Source organism: Nyctereutes procyonoides, unplaced genomic scaffold, assembly GCF_905146905.1.
Source record: "Nyctereutes procyonoides isolate TBG_1078 unplaced genomic scaffold, NYPRO_anot_genome, whole genome shotgun sequence".
NCBI classification, from domain to species: domain Eukaryota; kingdom Metazoa; phylum Chordata; class Mammalia; order Carnivora; family Canidae; genus Nyctereutes; species Nyctereutes procyonoides.
Window position 1 is genome coordinate 58,752,885 of NW_026575140.1, and position 25,970 is coordinate 58,778,854.

General features: G+C 55.7%; 1 protein-coding gene across 1 annotated transcript; it reads right to left on the reverse strand.

Annotated features, from left to right (window-relative positions):
• Positions 1-17,640: 17,640 nt before the first annotated feature.
• On the reverse strand, positions 17,641-25,407 carry AIPL1 (aryl hydrocarbon receptor interacting protein like 1). The gene is made up of 7 exons (XM_055306861.1): positions 24,812-25,407; positions 23,568-24,198; positions 22,841-23,020; positions 19,583-19,771; positions 18,757-18,933; positions 18,488-18,629; positions 17,641-17,904 (listed from the first exon to the last, which is right to left on the reverse strand). Exons 2-7 carry the CDS (start codon positions 23,661-23,663, stop codon positions 17,702-17,704), a joined length of 987 nt encoding a protein of 328 aa, XP_055162836.1. The 5' UTR covers positions 23,664-24,198; positions 24,812-25,407; the 3' UTR covers positions 17,641-17,701.
• Positions 25,408-25,970: the final 563 nt, after the last annotated feature.

Here is a 25,970-nt window from a genome sequence, read left to right on the forward strand (position 1 = left end):
GCCTGTATCGATGAAGAAAAAAACAAGAAATCAATGATCTTAGCTTCCACCTATGGATGCAAAAAGAAAAGCAAAATTAAACCAGTGTAAGCAGGAGACAGGAAACAACAAAAAGAGAGAAAATCAATGATATAAAAATGGGACAAACTAATGAAAATCAGCAAAGTCAAAGTTGTCTCTTTGGAAAGGTAATAAAATTGATAGTCTCTGTGAGGAGATTAATGAAGGAAAAAGGAGATAAAACACACATTACTAGTATCAGAAACAAAACAGGGGATTTCACTACATATTCTAAATCTATTAAAAGAAAATAGAGAATATTGTGAACAACTTTATGGCAATAAATTGGCAACTTAGGTGAAATAGACAAACCCTTTAAAAAGATAACTCACTCAAACTAACATCATGTGAAAGCACAAATTTAAATAATGCTTTATATAAAATAATTATTAATTCAAATAAAAAACTTTCTCACACACAATAAAAATTCCAAGTCCAGATGGATTTACTGATGAATTTTATCAAACATTTAGGAAGAAATAATAACAATATTAAACAAAGTCTTTCAGAAAATCAGGAAGAAAGAATCCTTTCCTAAATCATTTAATGAAGCCAGAATACTTCTGGTACCAAAAGCTAGCAAAGATATTATAAGAAAAGAAAATTACAAACCAGTATTCCTCATGATTAGAGAGAGAGAAATTTTTATCCAACTATCAACAAATTAAACATACTGGTATGTAAAAATGTAACACATTGTAACCAAATGATATTTATCACAAGAAGGCAATCTTAATTTAACATCGGGAAAATACTTGAAAAAAATCAAGTTGAAAATTTTGAAAAAGCCAGTGAAATTTTCTAAATTAACACAGCAAAGGAGAAAAAAATCAGTGTAATTTGCAACACTTCTCCCATAAAGGAGAAAAATCACATGATTTAGATGAAGCATTGGACAAAATTCAACATCTACTATGGTCATAAAAAAAGGAAACTATGAAATACTTTTTCTATAATCTGAGAAAGGTGTCTATTTAATACTGAGAGCTAACAACATCTTAATAGTAAAACACTGAGGAGCACCTGGGGGGCTCAGTGGTTGAGCACCTGCCTTTGGCTCAGGCTGTGACCCTGGGGTCCTTGGATGAGTCCCACATCAAGCTCCCTGCAGGGAGCCTGCTTTTCCTCTGCCTGTGTCTCTGCCTCTCTCTGTGTCTCTCATGAATAAGTAAAATCTTTTTTAAAGAAAGTAAAACATTGCATGTTTTTCTCATAAGATCAATAGCAAAGTTATCTGATAATTGTTTTCAACGTTGTACTGGAAACTTTGTGTAATAGGAAAAGATAATAGGAATAGTGTAATAGGAATAACAATAGGAATAGTGTAATAGTGTAATAGGATAATAATAGGAATAGTGTAATAGGAAAAGATAAATAAATAAAAATAATAAATATTGGAAATTGAGTAGGACTGTCATTATTAAGAAATGATGTGGTTGTATATATAGAGTATGGAATCTAAAAACAAACAAACAAACAAACACAACAGGATAGTTGAGTTTTCAATCTTATGGGATACAATGCCACTATATAAAAATCAATGAGGGGCACCTGAGCGGTTCAGTCGGTTAAGCATCCAACTCTTGATTTCAGCTCAGGTCATGATGTCAGGGTTGTGGGATCAAACCCCATGTCAGGCTCTGCCCTCATCAGGGAGTTGGCTTGAGGATTCTCTCTCTGTCTCTCTCCCTCCCACTGCCCCTCCTCCTTCCTATTCATGTGCATGCTCTCTCTCTAAAATAAAACTTAAAAAAAATCAATGATTGGTCTATGTACCAGCAACTAAAAATCAGAAGACAGAAATGTTTTTAAAATATTATCTATCTGCTGTAGAATTAATAAGACAAAATGCCTAGGAAAGAATGCAACGAACAAGGTGCAAACCCTCTCTGCTGAACACTATGAAACATTGCTGGAACAATGAAAGATCTACATAAGTGGAAGGATATACCATGTTCATGAACCAAACAACTTGACGTTGTTACGATGTCAGCTCTTCCCAAGCTGATCTGTAGGTCACAACCCCAGATTCCAAGAGGAGCTTCTAGGGGAACTGAGAAACTGATTCTAAAATGTGTAGGAAAATCCAGGTTACTCAAAATAGCCAAAACAGTTCTGAAGAAGAATGAAGTTGGAGGACTCTAACTGATTTCTATAAAGCAACAGTAACCACTTCAGTGCAGTTGGGTTTTTTTTTTTTAAGATCTTATTGATTTATTCATGAGAGACCCAGAGAGAGAGGCAGAGACACAGGCAGAGGGAGAAGCAGGCTCCATGCAGGGAGCCCAATGCGAGACTCGATCCCGGGACCCTGAAGTCACGCCCTGAGCCAAAGGCAGATACTCAACTGCTGAGCCAACCAGGTGCCCCCACTTCAGTACAGTTTTGATCTAAGGCCAGATTAACAGGTGAGTGGGACAAGAATACGAAGTCCAAAAAATAGACCCACATATACAGTCCACTAATTTTTGACAAAGTCAATCCAAGAAGAGCAAGGAAAGTCTTTTTATTTTTTTATTTTATTATTTTTTAAAGATTTTATTTATTCATGAGAGACATAGAGAGAGAGGTAGAGACACAGGCAGAGGGAGAAGCATACTCCATGTGGGGAGCCTGATGCGGGACTTCATCCCAGGACCCCAGGATCATGCCCTAGGCTGAAGGCAGGTGTTAAACCACTGAGCCACCCAGGGATCCCTGGAAAGCCTTTATAAAAGGTGCTGGAACAGCTAGATATCCATACTGGAAAAAAAAAATCTAAGCAACTTACTCACTCCACACACAAAAATTAATTAGAGATATGTCACAGACTTAAACACAATATTAGAACCACAGAACTTCCAGAGAAAACAGATGTTATTTTCAAATTTGGGGCAGACAACATATGAAATAATAGAATATGTGTGTGTGTGTTGTGTGTGTGTACAACGAGGTCTCTGCCCTCGTTTCTGGTACAGAGCTCCTAAATCCTCTGGCATTTGCCTGAGTGGTAGCAATCACCTTTGTGCTAAGGAAGTGGCTCCTGGTGGCTCCTGGATGGTGCTGGTCACCAGAGAGAATGACCTGTGAGTAAAAGCTGTGAATTTTTGGTCTCATCCACTGTTCTCCGGAGAGAGGCTAGAGATGGAGTTACTGATTGATGACGCCCGAAACACAAGACCTCTGCAAAGATCCCCCAAGTGCAGGGTTCCAGGAGCTTCCAGTGGGATGCGGGGAGCTGGTTCTGGAAGGGGCACGGCAGTCTACCCCTTCGGCACACCTCATCCTGGGCACGGAGCTCTTCTGTCTGCTGTTCTGAAGTTACCTCCTTTTACAGTAACACAGCAACCTGCTTCCTGAGGTCTGGGAGCCACGCCAGCAGATGAGTCGAAACCAAGGAAATAGGGGGTCACGGGAACCTAGAGCTGGCTGGTCAGTAGCACAGGGGACACCTGGACCTGAGTGAGGCAGGGTGGGGGCGGCCTTACAGGGCTGAGCCCTAGTCCCCAGTCCCCCAGGATCTGCTGCTGGCTGCAGGCGGGCAGGGTGCCAATTAAGTGAACTTGCAGCACCCCTGGCTGGTGCTGTGGAGAAGTGCTCGGTGGGGGGAACCCATACACGTGATGGGTGACCAGATGCGTCAGGAGGGAAGAGCCCTGTGTGAGATGAGGAGCAGGAGATATGCACAGCAACACTGAGTTTTTCCTACTTGCAAAGGCTTCTTAACTTGCAGAAAGCAATACTCATACATTAAGAAAAAAAATTTATCAAAATTTAAATTTCCTGTCTCCAAATATACCATGAACCAGGTTAAGAAGCAGGATACAGACTGAGATGGAGGGACTCACAAGGAATGCGTAAGGAGTCCCATGAGTTGACGGCAATAACAAAAGTGATACAACTTTAAAAATGAGCCAAGTCTTTTAAAATAAATCCTTAAGATAAATATCTTTAAGATAATGCAAATTAAATAATCACAGCAAGATACATTTCATGCCCGCTGGGATGTGTGCGTGTGTGTGTGTTTAACTGACAGCAGGTGGGCGCAGGGAATCTTTCTGCGGGAGACAGAAATATTCTGAACCAGACGCAGTGGCGATACAGCCACACACTTTCATGAAAAGCCATCCCACGGCACCACGTCAGTGACTCCTCATCAAGCTCGCCTGCAGGCAGCGTCCACCATGGATCACAAAGGAAATATGCAAGTGTGTGGGGAAATTGCACCAAAGAATGATGAACATAAAATTCGGGGCAGTAATGGCCTCAGAGAGGGTTGGGAACTCAAGGAAGAGGAAACATCAAAGGCGTTTGTAATCTCCCCCCCCCCATCTAGGTGGCTACAGGTGGGTTTTCATTGCATCAATACTTTTTTTAAAAAAAAGATTTTATTTATTTATTCATGAGAGACACACAGAGAGAAGCAGAGACCCAAGCAGAGGGAGAAGCAGTCCCAATGAAGGACTCGATCCCAGGACTCCGGAGTCACGACCTGAGCCAAAGGCAGACACTCAACCACAGAGCCACCTGGGTGCCCCCCAAGATTGAATTATTGAGTCTATGCCCGATCCCAGAGCTGTTCCTGAGACACAAAGGAAGGTCAGGACTCAACTTGACAGCTATGGATGACGCACCAGGTCCCCAGGGATGGGGGAGGCAGCCCCAGCCCATGTGTGTCTGTGCACCATGTACGCTTAGCCTGTGATCTATGGGTTTTGGAGTCATCTCTGTTAATTAAACTCCTTAATATAATTTGGAGGTAAGAGTGCTTGGCCAGTATTTCAGACGGTCCCTGGGGAACCGGAAGCACAGGAGAGAGGATGCCATCTGGTCAAGTGCCAGGGAACACAGTGACTCAGGGGAGCCTGCAGGGAATTGCATGGATGGAGCAGGGACACCTGGGTGGAGAAGTCTATGTACACAGAACCCCGACTTGCTTTACCAGCCCGGCATGGCACAGGGAGCTATTCTGGTTCCTGGTGGTGGCTCTCCCTGTGTGGCGCCACGGCCTGTGGGGCCCGCAGGGGCCTAGGTGCACTCCCTCCACAGCCAGTGGCTCCAGGTCCTGTGCCATCTCCTGCTCGCCCAGGAGCCAGGCTCCCCCGACATCCCTGACATCCTGAATCGAGCCGTCTTCCCCACCAGACTGTGCGCAGGCCACAGAGGCACTGCAGGGACAGAAGGCCATGCACCTTTGCAAGGAGATCAATAGGTAATTAAGTCCTGTCTGTGCGGCGGGGCCCGGGGCCAGTCTGGTTGAGAATGGGATCAAGCAGAAGCAGAGAGGGGTCAAGACTGGCCAGGCAGGCCCTGGACACGCCCGGGGAACTGACCGTCTGTCCACCTGAGGCTGCTGGGTCCCGGGACAAGTCCAAGCCAACAGAACCAGGGGGCGACGGCTCTGTGACTTCTCTCTGCTGGGTCTGCAGAGGAGTGGGCTCCGTGCTGCCTCACCACCACGTGCCTGCCACCTTCCCTGTCCCTCGTGTGGAGGAGTGTGAGGGCTGGAAATCACCCTCCCTAACATCAGAGAGGCCAAGGCTTGCATCCTGTGGGGTCACCACCAGCTACTGCCCCCCCCGACCCCCGTGTAATGTGAGCAAAGAAGAACACTGACCCGGGGCACCTGGCTGGCTCAGCGGTTGAGCATCTGCCTTCGGCCCAGGCGGTGATCCTGGGGTCCTGGGATCGAGTCCCACATCGGGCTCCCTGCATGGAGAATGCTTCTCCCTCTGCCTGTGTCTCTGCCTCTCTGTGTCTCTCATGAATAAATAAATAAAATCTTAAAAAATGAAAAACAAAAACAAACAAAAACACCCACCTGACAGGGTTGTCAGTGAGGGTTCCGGAAGATGACAAGGACAAGCAGAAGCACGGCATCTGGCACACAATGGGCACCGCAGGGGACAAGCCAGCAGCATCAGCACGGCAGATGGCTTCCCATCATAGCACCTGAAAGAGCTGCATCAAAGGAAGAGCCCATGGCCATCCGGAAGGGATGAGGATGGCGCGGAACGTCCCTCCAGGTTTTTTTTTTTTTAATTGGAGTTCTTTTTTTAATTTATTTTTTACTGGTGTTCAATTTGCCAACATATAGCATAACACCCAGTGCTCATCCCATCAAGTGGCCCCCCTCAGTGCCCGTCACCCAGTCACCACAACCCTGCCCTCCTCCCTTTCCACCACCCCGTGTTCATTTCCCAGAGTTAGGAGCCTCTCATGTTCTGTCTCCCTCTCTGATATTTCCCACTCATTTTCTCTCCTTTACCCTTTAGCCCCTTTCACTACTTTTTGTATTCCCCAAATGAATGAGACCATGCAATGTTTGTCCTTCTCCGATTGACTTATTTCACTCAGCATAATACCCTCCAGTTCCATCCACGTTGAAGCAAATGGTGGGTATTTGTCCTTTCTAATGGCTGAGTAATATTCCATTGTATACATAAACCACATCTTCTTTATCCATTCATCTTTCGATGGACACCGAGGCTCCTTCCACAGTTTGGCTATTGTGGACATTGCTGCTAGAAACATCGGGGTGCAGGTGTCCCCACGTTTCACTGCATCTGTATCTTTGGGGTAAATCCCCAGCAGTGCAATTGCTGGGTCATAGGGCAGGTCTATTTTTAACTCTTTGAGGAACCTCCACACAGTTTCCAGGGTGGCTGCACCAGTTCACATTCCCACCAACAGTGCAAGAGGGTTCCCTTTTCTCCGCATCCTCTCCAACATTTGTGGTTTCCTGCCTTGTTAATTTTCCCCATTCTCACTGGTGTGAGGTGGGATCTCATTGTGGTTTGGATTTGTATTTCCCTGATGGCAAGTGATGCGGAGCATTTTCTCATGTGCTTGTTGGCCATGTCTATGTCTTCCTCTGTGAGATTTCTCTTCGTGTCTTTTGCCCATTTCATGACTGGATTGTTTGTTTCTTTGCTGTTGAGTTTAATATGTTCGTTATAGATCTTGGAAACTAGCCCTTTATGTGATACGTCACTTGCAAATATCTTCCCCCATTCTGTAGGTTGTCTTTCAGTTTTGTTGACTGCTTCTTTTGCTGTGCAGAAGCTTTTGATCTTGATGAAGTCCCAATAGTTCATTTTTGCTTTTGTTTCTTTTGCCTTCATGGATGTATCTTGCAAGAAGTTGCTGTGGCCGAGTTCACAAAGGGTGTTGCCTGTGTTCTCCTCTAGGATTTTGATGGAATCTTGTCTCACATTTAGATCTTTCATCCATTTTGAGTTTATCTTGGTGTCTGATATAAGAGAATGGTCTAGTTTCATTCTTCTGCACGTGGCTGTCCAATTTTCCCAGCACCATTTATTGAAGAGACTGTCTTTTTTCCAGGGGATAGTCTTTCCTGCTTTGTTGAACTGACCATGGAGTTCAGGGTCCACTTCTGGATCCTCTATTCTGTTCCATTGATCTATGTGTCTGTTTTTGTGCCAGTACCACACTGTCTTGATGACCACAGCTTTGTAGTACAACCTGAAATCTGTGATGCCCCTGGCTTTGGTTTTCTTTTTTAGTATTCCCCTAGTTATTCGGGGTCTTTTCTGATTCCACACAAATCTTAAGATGATTTGTTCCAACTCTCTGAAGAAAGTCCATGGTATTTGATAGGGATTGCATTAAATGTGTATATTGCCCTGGGTAGCATTGACATTTTCACAGTATTAACTCTTCCAATCCATGAGCACGGAATATTTTTCCATCTCTTTGTGTCTTCCTCAATTTCTTTCAGAAGTGTTCTGTAGTTTTTAGGGTATAGATCCTTTACCTCTTTGGTTAGGTTTATTCCTGGTATCTTATGTTTTGGGGTACAATTGTAAATGGGATTGACTCCTTAATTTCTCTTTCTTCAGTCTCATTGTTAGTGTATAGAAATGTCACTGACTTCTGGGCATTGATTTTGTATCCTGCCACGCTGCCAAATTGCTGTATGAGTTCTAGCAATCTTGGGGTGGAGGCTTTTGGATTATTCTATGTACAGTATCATGTCATCTGCAAAGAGGGAGAGTTTGACTTCTTTGTCAATTCAAATGTCTTTAATGTCTTTTTGTTGTCTGATTGCTGAGGCTAGGACTTCCAGTATATGTTGAATAGCAGTTGTGAGAGTGGACATCCCTGTCGTGTTCCTGATCTTAGGGGAAAGGCTCCCAGTGTTTCCCCATTGAGAATGATACTTGTCTCCAGCTTTAATAAAGTCCCAACCCTGTGATTTACTTCTCGAGAGAGGTTCGTCCGGAGGCTGGACACACAGGATGAGGGTGAGGAGGGGATAGGCGCCAGATGTGCCTGGTTCCCTATGGCCACCTTCCCACTTCCATGCACTGAGGGGTGCAGCATCCCTCCCCCTGGGCTGAGGGATGTGGAGGGACACGACTCAGGCCCCTGTGGGTGCCCATCAGAGCTGGTTTGGGTGGATGCTCACTTGCTTCATCTTCTCAGGCCCCCAGGTGAGCTTATTTGTCTGCAGCAAACTCGGGGAGCCACCTGCACCTGTGGAGGCTCCCAGTGTCACTAACACAGGACCTGGTTGTAAGTCAAGTGCCGGGAGGGATGGCTGTGCTCTCTGGGGTGCACAAACTTCCGAGGGAAGGCCAGGGGTGCCTCCAACCATGTGAGGACACACATGTGGCTGGCGCTGGTGCATGGACCTCAGTCTAGGGCCAGGATCACCCTGGAGACATAGCCTGAACTCAGCCTGTGACTGCGGTCAATCCTCGGTCTGTGGCCAGAATCCAGGCTCACAGTGGGGCCACTGCTGGGACTCCACCTGAGGATGGGAACGGGATTTTTCTGACGCAAAGTCTAATAGTTCCTGCAAACAAAACCTGCAGCCAACGCTCTGGGGGCATTGGGCTCGAGCCATGCCGGGGACGTGCCCAGGACAGAAATGAATCATTCCCCTTGGTGATGTCCTGCATCTTCAAGCCCCCAAGCAACATCCCCGTGGACTCTGTCCACGCGAGCACACATGCCGGTGCTTGCCTGTCTGCCGCCAGCGCACCTGTCGAAACCCTCCCGCCGCTTGCTGCCCCCAGAGACCCTTGGCAGGCAGGGCCCTGACCCTCGGGTCCCCGTGTGCTCTCTGCCAGTGATGGGCACTAGGACAGGAGGCCAGTGGGCAGGGCCACCGCAGTGCAGGTGCGCAGGGGCGCCCAGGACCCCTCCCCACCTGGCTCCGCTCGCCCGCATCCCCTCTCTGCCATCCCCACTGCGTTCACCAGGCTGATCCAGAAGCCATGCTCTCCCACAGCATTAAAAAATAATTTATAGAAATAATGTTCCTTTAATAAAAGCCACATCGGATGATACAATTTTTACAGCACATGATAGAATAAGAAGGGTCCAAGCTCTTGCGGGAAAATGAATCTCTCCCACTCCCATATGCTCACAGCGATACGACCTCCGCGGGCGCATATAATATATCGACTTGGAAGCTTGAGCTTCAGTATAATCGGGCCAAGCCGGCCACTCGTTCTGCTCCAGAGAGTCCTCCAAAGACAGGCTCTTTCGGCCTGGCTCATAAATATGAGGATCTTCCCTTTTTTATATATATATATAATTAAACAGTTAGTGGCTAAATTGCATTGTAATTGATTGCAAAATTGCTTTTTTAATGAGATTTAGACACTAGGAAATAGCTTTTTATCCCTCCGATACGCCCAAGCCAAACCCAGTCATCTTGACAACAAATTACATCCCGGGCCTCCTGGGCACATGTACGACAGTGATGCACGGCCAGCACGGATGGGGCTGCCTCTCAGCCCATGGGGACCCAGCAGGTGCCCCACCGACCAGCAGAGCAGGGGGTGGGGGGAGCTGAGACCGTCATGCGCGCCCCTCTCCATCAGGGCAGGATGCTGAAGGCGGCTCCGGGAAGCGTGTCTCCTACATCTCCCCACAGCTCATCACATGCCTGTCACTGGAGAGAACCGCGAGGCCCCCCTGGGCCCCCCCACCCCCAGCACACACTGCAGGTGGCCCCCCAGCTGGCTGCACCCACCGCTCAGCTTCCTGGAACCTGTAGGGGGAGGCTTTTACATTTAGCAGGTGAAGACATGCCCTCCCGCCCCCACCCACAACACCAGCGCTGCAAGCATGGCCCCCAAGGGCTCACAGCGCCCCACTCTCCAGAGTCAGCTGCTTTTATAAATAAAGTTTTATTGGAACACGGCCCCAGCTGTCAGTTAGGTAGAGTCTGCGGCTGCACTCTCGGGTGCCGGGATAGTGGAACTGGGCAGCCACACACAGACCATGCGGCCACAAAGCATGCAGCCCATCCTAGCAGGACGGCTTTGCTCTGGATTTTTCCAGGAACCTGAGAAGCCCAGCCCAGCATGACTTCCAGGTGGGAGCAACCCCACGGGGTTGGCATGTCCCCCTCTCCCTGACCCTGGCCTCCCCTCCCTCTCGGGTCACACGCTGGAGCCCCTCTGGGTCACTAGCCTTTGTCTCCAACAAAATCTTGCATGAGAACCACAGACTTCACACAGATGAGAGCAGAGTGTGGCGGGCTGGGGGATCCCACCCATCAGTGCCCCCTCCTCAGGCACTGCTCGTGACACCGAGGCCTGCAGAGCCCCAGGCTCCCCCACCAGGCCCCCCGCCAGTCCCCCGAGTCCACCTCCCTGCAGCAGGGCTGGTCCTGCCCTGACCCTTGCCCTCCTGGTGGCTCTGTCTTCTCTCAGTACAAGCGTGAGCTCCCCAAGGGCAGCCTGTGTCTGGATCATGTTTGCACCCGACAGGCCCTCTCATTCATTCACTCATTCATTCATTCATTCATTCATTCATTCATTCCCTTGATCCTCATGAGCTTGACCCAAGTCCTTGTTCAGCCGCACCCTTGATTCATCCTGGCTGGCTTGCTTGCCCACAGTGCCCTGGGGCTGTGGGTGTGAACTGACACACATGCAGTCTTTGCCTCCTGAAGCTCAGCCACAGATGCACCCACGTAATGGTGCCTCCCACCCATGCTGCCTGGTGGGGGACACAGCCACCGACCCAACAGTCACACACACAGTGCAGAATTCTAGGAGGGGCCTCATTCCCATAGGAGGAGCACAGGTCCTATGTGGGCCGTGGAACGCACCCTCCCTGAGGAAGATGGGTGGCCCCGAGACCCAGAGGACGAGCAGATGTCACCAGCAAGCCAGGCAGGCAGAAAACACTGCTCTGCCTACAGGGGATGGCATGTGCAGAGGCCCTGGGGCCATGGGAGTCTGGGGGCCTCTCACAATTGCAGAGGAGGCAGAGCCGAGGAGGAGCTGTGTGTCTGTTGGGGGGACTTTGAGTGGGAGCCACGTAGACAGGTCTGCGCCTAGAAGAGGCATCACCGGTTGCTGAGGGGACGTGGGGTCTGCAGATAGGAGGGTGTGCAGCCCCTGCAATGGCAGCGGAGGCTGAGAACGGGTGCATCTCAGATGGATTCAGGGGCTAAGACAGGGCTTGACCTGCTTGGATGTGGAGGAGGAAGGAGTCAGGGTGCCGGCGCCTTGGGCCTTGGAGGAGCAGCAGGACCACCAGCCCAGTGCCCCCCGCCCTGCCCCGTGCACAAGGAGCCGGCATGGAGTCCTCCTGCCCACGAGGAGCTGACCTGCTGTCCCTCCAGCCCCCCTGCCCACAAGGAGCCAGCCTGCTGTCCCCCTGCCCACCCTGGCATGAGGAGCCAGCACGCTGCTCTCCGGGGCCCCCAGCACCAGCATCCCCTCGCATCCACCACCCAGTTGGGTTCCTTGCAATGACCCCATAGGTTAGGTCCACTTACTGCCAGGCCTGGGGCCCATCCATGCCAACCCAGCCCAAGCACGGTCCCCATCCAGCTCCAGATCCCCAGGGCCTCCCAGCACCATCCCACCCCCAGTTGCCCTGTGTGTCCCTTCAGTGACCCTCTCCAAACACATAAGGCACCTGAGGCTTGTCCCGAAGCCCCTGGTTCTGTCCCGCAGCCGGTCAGTGAGCTGGGAGCCGGCCCCATGCAGACACAGAAGCAGAAGTCAGGAGGCTGTCACCGGAGCAGTAGCACATCCCCAGACTGCTTGGCCAGTGGTTGAGGCTTCACCAGTGGGAGAGCCCCTAAAACATAAGTTCCCTTTCTTCCCAAAAGACCCCCTCCCACCTGCGGAAGAGTCCAGCATGCATGCATGTTCCTGGCGGCCACAACCTCCCTCCATGTAAGACTCGGGGACCCAGCTCCTGCCACATTGTGTCCCATAGTCCTCTGAGGCAGGCCTCGGCCAGCTTCTTCTGTAACCGGCCAGACTGCACGTGTTGCAGGTTTTGTGCATCAGGATGCCCGTGTCACAACTACTCAGCTCTGCTGTCGTCGTGGGAAAGCAGGTCCAGATGAGACCTGAAAGGACGGGTGCGACCAAATGACCGTAAACTGTACTCATGGGGCACCTGGGTGGCTCAGTGGTTGAGCATCTGCCTTCGGCTCAGGGTGTGACCCCTGGGGTCCTGGGATCGAGTCCCGCACCAGGCTCCCCGCATGGAGAATGCTTCTCCCTCTGCGTGTGTCTCCACCATTCTCTCTGTGTCTCTCATGAACAAATCAATAAAATCTTTAAAAAAAAAAAAAAAACCTTTACTTGCAAAGGCAAGCAGCAGATGGGAATAGCCATGTTCCAATAAAACTTTATTTATAAAGACACTGCATACCAGGTTTGCACATGGGCTGTATTTCGTCCCCTGCTCCCAGGGGGCTGAGGGCTAAGGAGAGGGCCTAGGAACAGTCCTTTCAGTCACATGTCACTCCCGCATCCGCTCCTGCATCCCCTGTCCCCTGCTCCATGGAAGGGCAGCACAGGTCTTGGTGACAGGAGAGCCTGGGCACTGAGCTACTGAGTTATGTTCAGCTGGCACTTCTCAAGTGCCTACTGTGTGTGGCAGGCTCCATGCTCCATGGGGAGATGGGCAGCCATAGGGGCATGGCTCCAGCCCGGGAGGAAGCAGGGTCTGTGTAAATGGAAAACGCAGCTGCATCTGATCTATGCCACGCGCTCCCTTTCTGAGGCTCTTAGTTCTCAAACAGGCGAGAAGCAGCGCCCCATCAGGCGTTGGAGGAAGAGGCACAAAATCCGTAGAGGCATCGCGGCAGGCGGGTTCTGTCTCCCCTGACTCCCCTCTGCCCAGTGCCAACCCAGCTCACAGACGGCTCCCGGGTTTGCTGGGTGGGAGACGCACCCAGGTCCTCAGGCTCCTCCACAGAGCTGGGCGCTAGGGGCTTCTCATCCTCTGTGGGTGGGTTCGTGAATCCAAGCGAGAGACCCCTGATTACTGTGAAGGCAAAGGGGAATCGTTTGCACCCCCCCCCCCAAAGAACAAACCTTTAGATCCCTGGAGTAGAGGGCTGGGAAGGAAGACTTGGATCTAAGAATCTGTAACATGAAGAGTTGAGGATTCTATTTTCTTAAGATTTTATTTATTTATTCATGAGAGACCCAGAGAGAGAGGCAGAGACACAGGCAAAGGGAGAGCAGGCTCCCTGCAGGGAGCCCAGTGTGGGACTCGATCCCAGGACCTGGCATCACTACCCGAGCCAAAGGCAGATGCTCACCCACCGAGCCACTCAGGAGTCTCTGGGCCTCATTCTTTTAGAATGAAGATGGATGGGTGCCCCTGGGTTGAGTAGGTTGCGGGTGGTCTGCTAACACTTCTTCCCAGCTGCTTGTTCCTCAAACATCCTGAAGACCTCATTTGGCACCCAGATCATTGTAAACAAAGAAACAGAAGCTGGCTACTTAGAATTTCCACAAACCCCATGGCATCCTGGGCCTGAGAGTTCAAGGTGCCAACCTGGAAGAGCAACCTTGGGCCCACCACCCCGACCTCCCATCCCCTGCAAGGAAAATAAAATGCTGAAGTAGTGACCGAATTCATCAAATAAAGGGTGTTTCTCTCTGTCTCTGCCTCTCTCTGTGTCTCTCATAAATCAATAAATAAAATCTTAAAAAAAGAAAAACAAAACAATGGGGCCAGCTGGCTTCGTTGACTGAGGTCTTGGCAGCATGGGTAGGACTCTCCGGGCTCCCCCAAGAATATCAATTGTGAACAGGTTGAAAGTTGGGACTCACACAGAAGAGGTGAAGTATATTGTGGAGGACGACGGAGCAAAGGAAGACGAGGGTGGATGTGGAGACCAGGTCTCTGGCCTACAGGGAAGTAGGACCTCCAGGGAGACGCCCTGGTGATCCCCTCGCCCCGCCAGGGCCCTGGGCGCCGCTGCTGACCTCCTGGTGTGGCAGCTGACATGGGAGCTGAGCTCAGGGATGTGCCTGTCTGTCAGGAGTCTGCCCGTGTCGCTGACCAGTCCACGCTGGGCCTGCCGCCTGCACATACACCACGGTCCTGGCTGCCATAACAGGTTCCCACCAACAAGGTGGCTTAAAACAACATGGCACTTACTACCTCACAGCCTTGGAGTTCAGACACACAAAATGGGTCTCACTGGGCTAAAATATAGAGGTTGGCAGGGCTGGGCTCCTTCTAGGAGGTTCTGGGGGTGAATCTGTCTTCTGGGGAGCACCCGCGTCCCCGGGCATGTAGCCTCTGCCTCCACCTTCGTGGCCAGCAGTGTCTGGCAAGGTCCCTGTCACGCTGTCCTCACTCGGGCCTCCTCTTCCCTCTTCCGTGTCTAGGACCCTCGTGGTCCCCATGGTCCGCCAGATGCTCTGGGTTGGTCCCCCTACGTCAGGGTCAGCTCATTGGCAAACTCCAGTTCCATCTGCAGGTTTGACTACCGTGCACCATGTAACCTCTCGTATTCGCAGGCTCTGGGTGTGACCCAGAGGCCGTGTCCCTGCTCCTCAGTGGGGGTCCCCCACCCCCACAGCTGCCACAGAACTGGATGTTGAGCTGAGTGGCCGGTCCTAGAGCCACCGCTGGCACAGAGACGCTGTCAGAGCAGCTCCCAGTCCAGGAACCGAGCAAAGGGATTTGTCAGGAGAAAAGAAGAGCAAACCTGAAAGGTAAGTGCACAGAGAGCAAGTGTGTGAAGGGGCGTTAGAAAGCCCCCCCCCCGCTGCCTCCACACCCACACGGGGGAGGACAAGACCTGCGATCCCAGCGATCTGGGTGAGGTGGACATGGGCTGCAGGAGGTCTCTGCCCCATGGGTCAGGTTCCTTCTAGTCGCTGACTCAGCTGCCCTCACCTATAAGAGCCCAGCCTCCCCATTGCATCTGAAAACTGGGACAATAATGACCCCACCCATAGGGTCACTGGGGGGTGAGTGCTGGCACATGCCTCTGGCAGGTCCCCTCCTCTCAGATGACTCACTGGTCAGACTTTGCCTCGTCCATTCTCCCCGCTTCTTTTCTCCCTTACATGTACACATGGTGCACATGCGTGTGCACACGTGTACACATCTGTGTGCAGACATCCGGGTGCACATGCACACAGGCACACATGGACATGGGCACAGGCACACATACATGCATGCACATTAGAAGTGCACCATGTATGCATGTATATGTGCACACAGAGATGCGATGCACTTAGACACACATATGTGCACACATGTACATAAGACATGTGCATGTATGTGTGTCCTTTTGCATTGTGCCTGTGTGCACATGTGTATGCGCACATATGTGCACTTGTATGTGTGCATGCCTGTGTGCATGCATGCCTGTGTGCTTGCATGTGCATGTGTGCACATATCTGTGTCTAAGTGCCTGCCTGTTCTGTCCACACCTGCCCACTGCACCTGATTGCACCTGCCCCACCCCCCCACCCTGTTCCACACCTCGCACCTGCCTGCCCCTGCCCATTCCGTCCCACCCCACCCTGCCCCTGTCCCCACCTCGCACCTGGGTGAAGCCGCAGGATGTCGCTAGCGTGCTCCAGCACCTCGTAGTACTCCTCCTTCTTCAGCAGACACTGGCAGTAGTTGAGAATCAAGGTGTTGATCAGCTTCTCCAGCTTTAGCCACTGCACCTCCCAGGGCTTCTCCTGCAGGGGGCGGGATGCCTGCCGTGAGCCCGGCCTGCCTGCCCCCCAGCCCCGCAGCCACCCCCCCCACCCCGCAGTGCCCCCAACCTTGGTCTGCAGGTTCCTCAGGCTGAAGATGGCCTCCTGGTACTTGGTGGAGGCATCATTGTAGCGGCCCGAGGCCTAGTCCCAGCAGCCCATGGGGCAGGAGGTCAGGGCTCGTGGGGAAGTACCGCGCTGTGTACTGTCACCAGGTCCAGGCCCCAGCCCTCCACCCGGGGACCCCTGGCCCCTTGTTCCCGGTGCTCCCTGCTGGCCGTCTGCAAACTGGGCCCTTGCAAAGGACGGGATGCTCTGCCCATGTCCCCAGGCCTCCTGTCCCCACCTGCCCCATGGCCAGTGGGACTTCCCTGGAGGCTGTGTAAGGGCCACAGGCAGGCTGCAGGGTTTGCATTCCCTCCTGCCCTCTCCCTCCCTCTCTCTCATGTACACACCCACATGTGCACACACACCAGGGTGAGAAGTATGCCTGGCAGGGCAGACACTACCAGGGAGGAATGAGGAGAGCGAGGCTTCCGGAGGTAGAGGTGGCCTCTGGCTGAGGCTGAGTCGGGGGCTCGGGACCTCGTGTCGCCATATGTGGCTGACCCTAGTCCCCGGACCGCATGGCATGGGGGGGTGCCATGGACTCTGTGGCGGGGTGAGAGTCTCTGGCCGTGCCTGCCCACCCACCCACCGCGGCCTCAGCACCAAGGCCAGGGCAGCTCCCACCGCGTCAGGGTCGGGGGCACATTCACGCCTCAGTTCTGCTGGGGGTCCTGTGTTTGGGGAGAGCCTCACTGACCTCAGGAAAGTCCTGCTGTGGCTTCCCCGGCTCCCGGTGTCCCCCGAGGCTGACCTCCTGCCTCCTGCCCTGCGGCCTCGCACCTCGGGGGCAGAACCCAGCACCAGTGGGCCCCTGTCCTCCCCAGGGCGGGGGCTCAGACCTCAAACCTCCTCTGCCACACAAGGGGGCAGGTCCCACATCACGGTGTGTGCGGCGTGTGCAGCGCCCCCACCACCACCCAGAGCAGCCTCACCCTGGGGCCCGGGGCCGGGGCCTCAGAACAGCAATCACAGCACCACGCAGGGCCTGTGGGGAACTTACTCTATTTATTGGTTTCATTCATTTAGAGTCAAGGGAGGACAGACAAGGGAGGACGAAGCGCAACGCAGGATTTTGGCTACAGGAGTGTGGTGTCAGTAAGCAGTGGGGATGGTGGGGGAGGAAGTGCCATCAGCCAGCCCACGCTCTTCTAGAGGATGGGTGTGGAGCTACAGAAATAACCAAAAGGAGGCTGAGGAGGCTGAGGGAGGTTAGGAGAGGCTGGGGGAGGCCAGAGGAGGTAAGGGGAGGCCAGGGAGGCAAGGAGAGGATGGAGGAGGATGGAGGACATCAGGGGAGGCAGGAGAGACCAGAGGAGGCTGGGGAGTCCAGGGGAGGCTGGGGAGGCCAGGGGAGGCCAGAGGAGGTAAGGGGAGGCCAGGAGATGCCAGGGAGCCTAGGGAAGGCAGGAGGAGGCTGGAGGAGGCTGGAGGAGGCCAGGGGAGACCAGGGAGGGAAGGGGAGGCAGAGGAGCCTAAGGGAGGCCAGGGGAGGCAGGAGAGGTCAGAGGAGGTAAGGGGAGGCTGGGGAGGCCAGGGGGAGTCCAGGGGAGGCTGGGGAGGCAGGGGAGGCCCTCTGCACCCTAGCCCAGCATGTTCCGGCAGCGCAGCCGCTCCTCCTCCCGCTTTTCCTCCAGGCGATTTTCCAGAAGCCGCAGCTCCCTGCGCACAGCCTTCCCCATGGATGGCTCCAGCTCCAGCACTTTCTGAAGGTCCGCCCTGGCCTCGGCCTCGTTCCACACCTCTGCGTGAGCCCGGGCACGCACGTAGTAGGCCTTCACGATTCCTGAAGGGGATCAGCCCAGCCTTGAAGGCAGCCCCGGGGAGACCAGGCCTCACCTGCCCACAAAACTCCTGGCCCTGACCGTGATCCTTAACTTTTCTGTGTCCCTGAGCCGCGGCCTGGGCAGTAAATGGGGACGATTCTGGACCCACTCCTGTCCCTCGCGGGGACCCTGCTCATGTTCTCCCCCACAGGCTCCCCGAGGGCTCTGGGCCCCACCGCGTGCCTGCCCCGCAGCTGCTCCAGGCGCCAGACCAGGCGAGGTGAGCGGTGAACCAGTGCCCGGTGTCCAGGAGGAGGGCGGCCGGGACCCAGCGCAGCCCTCACCTCCGCACAGAAACACCTGCTGGTGGGGAGGGGCCAGCGGCTGGTGGGAGTCCCAGCGGGTGGGTGCCTGAGCATGACTGCCCCCCCGCAGGCCCCGCACTGCCCTGCTCGCACCTGTGTGCACCCGCCTGTTCTGTTCACACCTGCCCACTGCACCTGATTGCACCTGCCCCACCCCCCCACCCCGTTCCACACCTCGCACCTGCCTGCCCCTGCCCACTCCGTCCCACCCCACCCTGCCCCTGTCCCTGCCTCGCACCTGGGTGAAGCCGCAGGATGTCACTAGTGTGCTCCAGCACCTCGTAGTACTCCTCCTTCTTCAGCAGACACTGGCAGTAGTTGAGAATCAAGGTGTTGATCAGCTTCTCCAGCTTTAGCCACTGCACCTCCCAGGGCTTCTCCTGCAGGGGGCGGGATGCCTGCCGTGAGCCTGGCCTGCCTGCCCCCCCAGCCCCACAGCCACCCCCCCCCACCCCACAGCCACCCCCCCACCCCACAGCTGCCCCTCGACCCCGCAGTGCCCCCAACCTTGGTCTGCAGGTTCCTCAGGCAGACGATGGCCTCCTGGTACTTGGTGGAGGCATCATTGTAGCGGCCCAGCTTGAAGAGCCGGTTCCCCTCTCCATGGAGGATGGGTACCGCCTGCATCTTCTCCTCATTGTTCAGGCTCCACGTCTCCCTCTGGTACTCACTTGGGGCCTCCACCTGCCCCAGGAGCAGCTGGTGGTGAGGCGGGGACCCTGGCTACCCACCCCCCCTGCTGCCTCTGCATGGTCCATGGGGTAGGAAAGCAGCACAAGCCCGTGGGCTGGGCCCATCCACAGACACAGGGGATGGAGCCCTGGACCTGGGGCCTGTGCTAAAGCAGCACCTTTGTGCATGTTAGGAATACATGGCCCTTGTCAACATCATACTTTGAATACTCAGAAGAGTCACCATACTTGTTTGTCCAGAACAAGACCCTTTATTGCCAACTGCTGGAAAAGCGTCACCCTAAAGGTTCAGGTGTACAAAGTCTATAACGTCCTTAGAGGTGAAGCCCTTGTGCAGTGTGCAAACCACACAACTGTCCGAGCAGGCCCACTAAGGCCCTTTGTGGACACAGTTCTCTTATTTATCAGTTCACCCACGTAGCCCTCAGGTGTAACCTCATCCTTGGCCATCAACTGACTCGCAACCCGGACTTGATGCTCTCCCACCACCCCACAAACGAGGGTGTGGCTCGTGAACCATCTCATGCTCTAGGGAGAAGGCAGGTGATGCCCCAGGCCACTGGTCACCCGCTGCCCACCCTCCAACCCAGGCTCCCTGGGGCTGGGACCGCCCCCTGCACCCCCTCCACCCCGGGGCACACCTGCAGCAGCTCTATCATGAAGATGAGGGGCTGCGGCTCCTTCTGCAGCTCGTCCAGGTCCTCGTAGCCCAGCGTGTGATAGGCAAACATGTTGGCCAAGCCGCATGTGTGTACGTGCCACTCGGTGGGGTCCTTGCCCTCCGCCACCTGCCGCAGGCTCCGGGACAGGATGGGGTAGACTCCTGTGTGCTGGGGGGGAGACAGCGGATGGCACGGGCCCCTGTGCTCAGAGCCGGCCCGGCCCCCCTGCTCTCCGCCCCTGCCCACCCCTGCTATGAACTGCGGCTGCCTGTGCCCCTGGCAACTCCTCCTGCCCATCTCTAAGTGACCTGGCCAGGGAGGCACTTGTTCCCATCAGAGGGTGAGTGAGGGGGCACCCCAGAGCCCAGGGAGACCGAGTAACATGCCTAAGGTCGCACAGCTGGGAACACAGAGCCTGGATTGCAGCATGCCTGTGGAGGACACATGGTGCCTGTGCTCGGCCCTGGCATACTTCTGTCCCCCAGGAGACCGGAGCCTGGGGGGGTCTCTGGGCTGTGGGGGTTGGGGCAGCTCCAGGGGCTGGACTGGCCTCCTGCTGGTGCTACTGGGGATGAGGAGGGAGCCTGGGCCGCAACCTGTGTGTGCACCTGTCACAGTGCGGTCATCGTGGGTTAGAGGCGGGACAGATACACCCCTGCTCCAGGCTGTGTGGACAGCGGCGGGTAAATTAGCCCTGCAGGCCTCCGCTTCCCCATCCACAAGCTGTATCAGAGAGCCCCCCCTTTCCTGCACGGGGTCAGCGACAGCCCGTCTCAGGCCCCCCTAGGCATCTGCAGGAGCCACTCAGTGCATCCCCCAAGTCAGGGAAGGTCAGCCTGCCCAGCCCCCCCCCGCCCCCGCCTGCCAGGATTAGCCCAGAACACAGCCCGAGGCTCCTTCCTGACAGAAGCCACCAGATGGTCGTTAATGCCACAGGGATCAAGGCTGAACTAGGGAGGGAGAGCACCCCTCTAACCCGGGGTGGCAGGCAGGAGGGGGAGGGGACGGCCCCCAGCTCCAGTTCGCAGGCCTGCCTCCCAGAAAGGGCACTGAGCCAGGGCCCGGGTCAGGTGGCTGCCCAGGCAGGAGACACCTGCATCCTAGCAGAAGCAGAACGGCGGGCAGCAAGAGGGCTCGGGGGGCACCGGGTGCTGGAGGAAGAGGAGGAGGAGGAAGGCCAGGGACAGATCCTGAGTCCTGTGCCCACTGGGTGGCAGCAGGAGGGTGGGGAGGGCAGGCCCGGTCCTGTGCTCCAACCCAGCCCACCTGCCTGGCACAGGGGTGGGCAGAACAGCAGAGCCACGCGTGGGGCTCCAGCCCCAGGGACTGGGACCCAGTTTATGAGCCGGGCCAGGGGCGCTGGGATCCCCACGCCTCTCCTGGGCCTCAAGGTCCCAGTGCAGCTCTGTGTGCAGGGCTGTGTTGACACTGGAGGCTACAAGCTGGTCACAGACAACATTCTTCAGGTCTGGCTTTGTCCTATCCTTCATGTGTGCAGTCCTGGTCGACTAGGTAACCAACATTCAAATGCCAAGGGACTCAGATTTCTGGCTCATCCTAAAAGCTCAGGACCCCCGACCACATGCCCGACATCTGGCTAGAGCTGAGGACCGGCGGCCCCATTTGGACCAGGCAGATGATCTGCGGCCAGCCAGAACTCCTGGCCCCCCGTGGAATTTGAGTCTGCGACCCTTGGCCTTGCAGTCCTGGGCTCCAGCACAAAATCCTGCAGACAGACCAGCATCCCGGATGCCACCTCTCTCTCTGCGGGTAGACCTGGAGAACTCCTACTCACCCTCCAATCCCCAGTCCAACAGCATCTTGATGATGATGATTCCTCAAGACTCTAAAGCGCTAGTTGCCCATGGCCTATGGCCCCACAGAGGCCTGCCCTCCCATATGTGCAGCTGCCCTGCACTGAAATTGCCTGAGCGTGCATGCCTCCCACAGGACTGGGTTCCTTCCAGGGCAGAGCTTGGTCTGTTTCATTCCTAACATACAGCCCGGTTCCAAGCTGGTGCCCAGGGAGTGTTTTCAGACAGACAGACACACAGCAGGCACAGGACAGGCGGCTGCGTAGCGACGCCAAGACTGGATTATGAATAACATGGGTCGAGGGGACAGGAGGGTGAATTGGTTCCCAGGTGTGCAGATGGAGAAAGGGGGGCACATCACGGGATAAACGGCTGCAGTAAGTGCATACAGGTGCGTGTGTGCATGTGTGCACGCGTGGGTCGGGAGGGGACACAGCGGGCTGTCGGAAACGCAGTGGTCACCACGGCACCAAGGTTCCCAGCCTGCGAGCCAGGCTGAGCCTCAGCTACCACGTGGCCCCAAGGTCAGAGCCACAAAGGCTGTCCTCCCATAAGCAAAGCCGGCAGATATCACCTCAAACGACCCAACACCGCAAGGAAACCATTGTCTGAAGACTGCTCATCACAACACAATTCACCTCTTGCTAAACCATCAGGACCGGTAGTGAACAGACGTAGCTCACCTGGTGTGTGCAGGTGACCCAAGATGCCAGGGAGGAGGCGGCGGGCCAGGCTGGGTCAGCTGTGAGGGGACTGCAGATCCCCCTGACCCTGACTCTTAATCCATTTGACCCACAGCAGGTCACTTCCCTTCTCTGTCCCTTATGCGTCCTCGTCAGTGAAACAGGGATGTTAGTGTTTGGAACTCCTCCAGCACATTCTAGAAGAGGCCTTCGCTCACCACCCCATCACTTATCCCCCCATTAATATCATCAATCATGATGTTGAGAACATTCCGTTAATATTTCACAGACGTACACGTTAGTATTTGTGGACATGAGGAGGCGTGGCCTAAACCATGTGGGGTGAGGGAGGAAAGTAGCAGGGGTGCAGGAAGCAGGCCTGGGTCCCAGGCAAGGTGGCTGCTGTGAGAGGGGGGTCATCAGGGGGCTTCCTTGTACCTTTCGCTGACTTTCCTATACATGTCGGGGTTTGTGTAGGACACGTTCATTTAAACGTCAGTGGGTCTGGCCATTTCCATGTGGGCCACGGAGCGGGGAGGCAAAGTCCCATGGGATCCGATGGCTGCGCACGCAGTGGGGGGGCGGGGGGCAGCGCTGGACCCCACCACCACACGGGCTGTCGGTTTGGGAGCATGTTGTTTTGGGGGTCTCTTCTCCATCAGCGTGGCAGCGGGGGGAGTGGATGCAGGTGGCCCCCCACGCAGGAGGCCGCGGCAAGTGTGGGCAGGCAGCATACTTACAATAGAGTCGCACCAGAACTCGGCCACCTCGCCCACGCGCATGGATGTCAGCAGCACCTCCCAGACCTCCAGCTTGAACATGTTCCCGATGATGATGTGCATGGGATGGCCCACACGCTTGCTGTCATCGATCACTGTCCGCGCCTCGTCGCATTTCATTGTGCGGAAGTGAAAGATGACCTGGTCACCAACGGAGGGGACCCTGGTCTGAGACAGGCTCCCGCCGGCACTCACAGGGCTGCTCAGTCAGCTCACCGCAGGGCAACCCCCCGCCACCCACACACAGTCCCTCCTGGGGGACCCTGTCCCTCTCTGGTGGCAGCAGTGGCAGCAGCAGCAGCAGTGGCACTGCAGTGGGGAAGTCCTTGCTTCCAGAGGCCCCAGATTGGAGGCCCTGGGCCCAGCCAGTCCGCCATCCAGGGATGTCCATCAGAGACATATGGGTGAAACCAAGATTCCCAGGGCTTCTGCTTCTCGCTCAACATTCGAGGCTCCAGAAAATCCCCAGAGCCCCCCACCATGTGCCCCACAGTTGACCCCACAGGATCAGAACTTTCCAGGGCACGGGCAGCATGTCAGAGCCTCCCTGATGCCCAGGTGCCAATGACCCTGGACTGCCCACCTGGCCGTGTTCTGGCAAAGCCCATGGCGCAGTGGGGACGCAGAAGGGCTGCCTTGGAGCTTGGTGGGGGGGATCCCCCCTCTGGACAGAGAGCAGCCCACTCACCCGGGACCCCGTGAGGAAGTTTGGGAGCTCGCCGGTGCCCCCGTGCAGAATGGTCTTCTTGACGCCTTCCACATTCAGGAGCAGAGCCGCATCCATGGCCAGGGATGGAGGGAGGTGTGTGCTTGGGTGCAGTAATCTCCCCAGGGACAGACACCTGGTGTGGGGATTGGCCCTGCCCCCCTGGGTGGGACAATAAGCCCTAAGCCGCAGCCAGGCCTCCTGACACCCCCTCCCGAGCAGAGCGTTTCCAGAGAAGATGGGTAGGGCACAACCGTGCGGTGCCTGGTGGCCCAGTCAAGTCCCTGCCGCCAGTCCCATCCCTGCCTCCCCTCTTTCCTGTTTCCTCCTCTTCTCCCCCCAGACTGTGTGCCCTCCCAGAGGAGGTGACACTGGGGGCGGGGGTGGGGAGAAGCAGATTTCTGGGGGCTCTGAAATGGGGCAAGGGAGGGGACAGGGCTGGGAACAGTTGGGGCGCTAGGGGCGGGCTGTGGGGTAGCTCTGCGCCCCACTTTGGAGGGTCTCACCTCAGGGGTCTCTGAGCCCTGGGACCCAGGCACAGACCACCAGCCCGCCTGCCAGCCCCTCCAGTCCCCTGGGATCGATGCCTTCAAGGCTCGGTGTTTGGCGCCACCTGGCGGCCAATGGAAGCGGCGGTGCAGGGGCTCTGAGGCCTGTCTCCCCGTGACCCCACACTGACACCGGGGCGCCCCAGGGCGGGGGTGGGGGGGGAGCACTGCATCGTCAGCCCCCTTCCCCCGTGCAAAGGGCTCTCCCCGCCTCTCCCATCCCAACTGGTGCCCCTGGCTGTCTGCCACCCTCCAAAAGCCTGTTTTCCCCACGGAGATTGGAAGATCCCCTCCCCTGCGCCCCCTAGGAAGCTGAGGGGCCCAGCCCCTCCAGGACCCCCCCAGGAGCCATCAGCACAGGGGAGGCCCAGCCTGAGCCCCCACACTCAGCCCCCAGGGTTCAGCCCCTCTGGGTGCCCTCCCAGCTCGGGGGCAAGGGCACAGGGCACAGGGGTCATGGCCTCTGCTCCACCCTCCTCGAGGGTCCTAATGCACAGGGCGCAGGGATGGGCATCTCGGTGTGGCAAGTACAGAGAAAACAAAAGTGATTGCCACAAAGGCGGAAGGAGGGGGAGAGGAGGAGGGCAGTCACGCGGGGCGGGGGCTGCTCCCAGGGTCCTGACCCTGTTGTCCCCCCCACCATGACGGTTACGTGGCCGTTTGCTTTCACATACTCACTATACTAGACCCTTCATGTCAGGCACTTTGCTGCCAGCGATGGTTGCTTCCTCCCCTGTAGCAGGTGCAAAGGCACTGGGCACTGCCGGGGTCCAGCTGATAGATCTGGCCCCTCTGTGGGCAGAGGTGGGAGTGGGCTGCGGCCAGATGCTCGGGCCACTGCCTCCACACGGGCCCCCAGACGAACCTCCTAACAGCCCTCAGGAAGACAGAGCTGTCTATGCCCACCGCTCCTCGAGCCCAGTGAAGGCTGTGCAGGGCCTCAGGATCCGGGCCAGGCTCCTTCTCCACCCCACAGCCTTGGAGGGAGGTGGTGCTGGGGACGGGTCTTCTGTCCCTCACCCGCCTTCTTCACCCCGAGCTCTGCACGGTCCTGGCATTTCACATGTTTAGGGTCTGGTCCTTCCAGCCCTGAGCATCCCACGGGGTCCAGAAACTGCTGGACTTACTGCCCTTGGCCTGGAGCCCCCAGGGTGGGGCAGGGCGGGACAGGCCCCCTTCCATCCTCCATCCTTCTCCTCCTCTCCGGTGGAGGCCACGGTTGGACCCCGGGAGCGTCCTCCTGGGACTGGTGCTCTTTCCTTACAAGGAGGAGCTGGAGCCCCCCTGCCCCGCAGCCCCGCCCTCACCCCCTCCACCCCCGCAGCCCCCCCCCCCCCAGCTCTGCACCCGCACACGATAAGGGAGAGCTTCTCATTCACAAGAAAACGTTTCTCCCTCCTCCCCGCGTTGCCATGGCCACTGCTGGGGCGGGGACGTTCCGAGGGACCATGTGGGAGGCCCCAAACGCGCCGGGCAAGCCCCCTCCACGCCCCTCAAACCTGAGGAGGTTGCGCCATCAAAGCGCACGCGCTCAGGTTGCAAAGCCAGAGACACCGGGCCTGGGCTCCGCGCGACTCTGCACCCGGATTGGAGGGACAGCCGCCCTCCTGCGCCAGTGCTGTCCCCCGAAATGACGATGAAAATACCGCCTCAGTCCTGGGCTCGCCGTCGGGGCTGGACAGACGCGGGCTGCCCTGCGACGCCCCCAGGACCCAGCTCGGGGAGCCCTCTGGTCCCCGCCGTCCTCGCGTCCCCCCCCCCCCCCGCGAGCTCGTGTCCCCGACCATGACCGCGCTTGCTTCCCCCTCCTGTGTCACGGGGAAAGGCGAGAACTGAC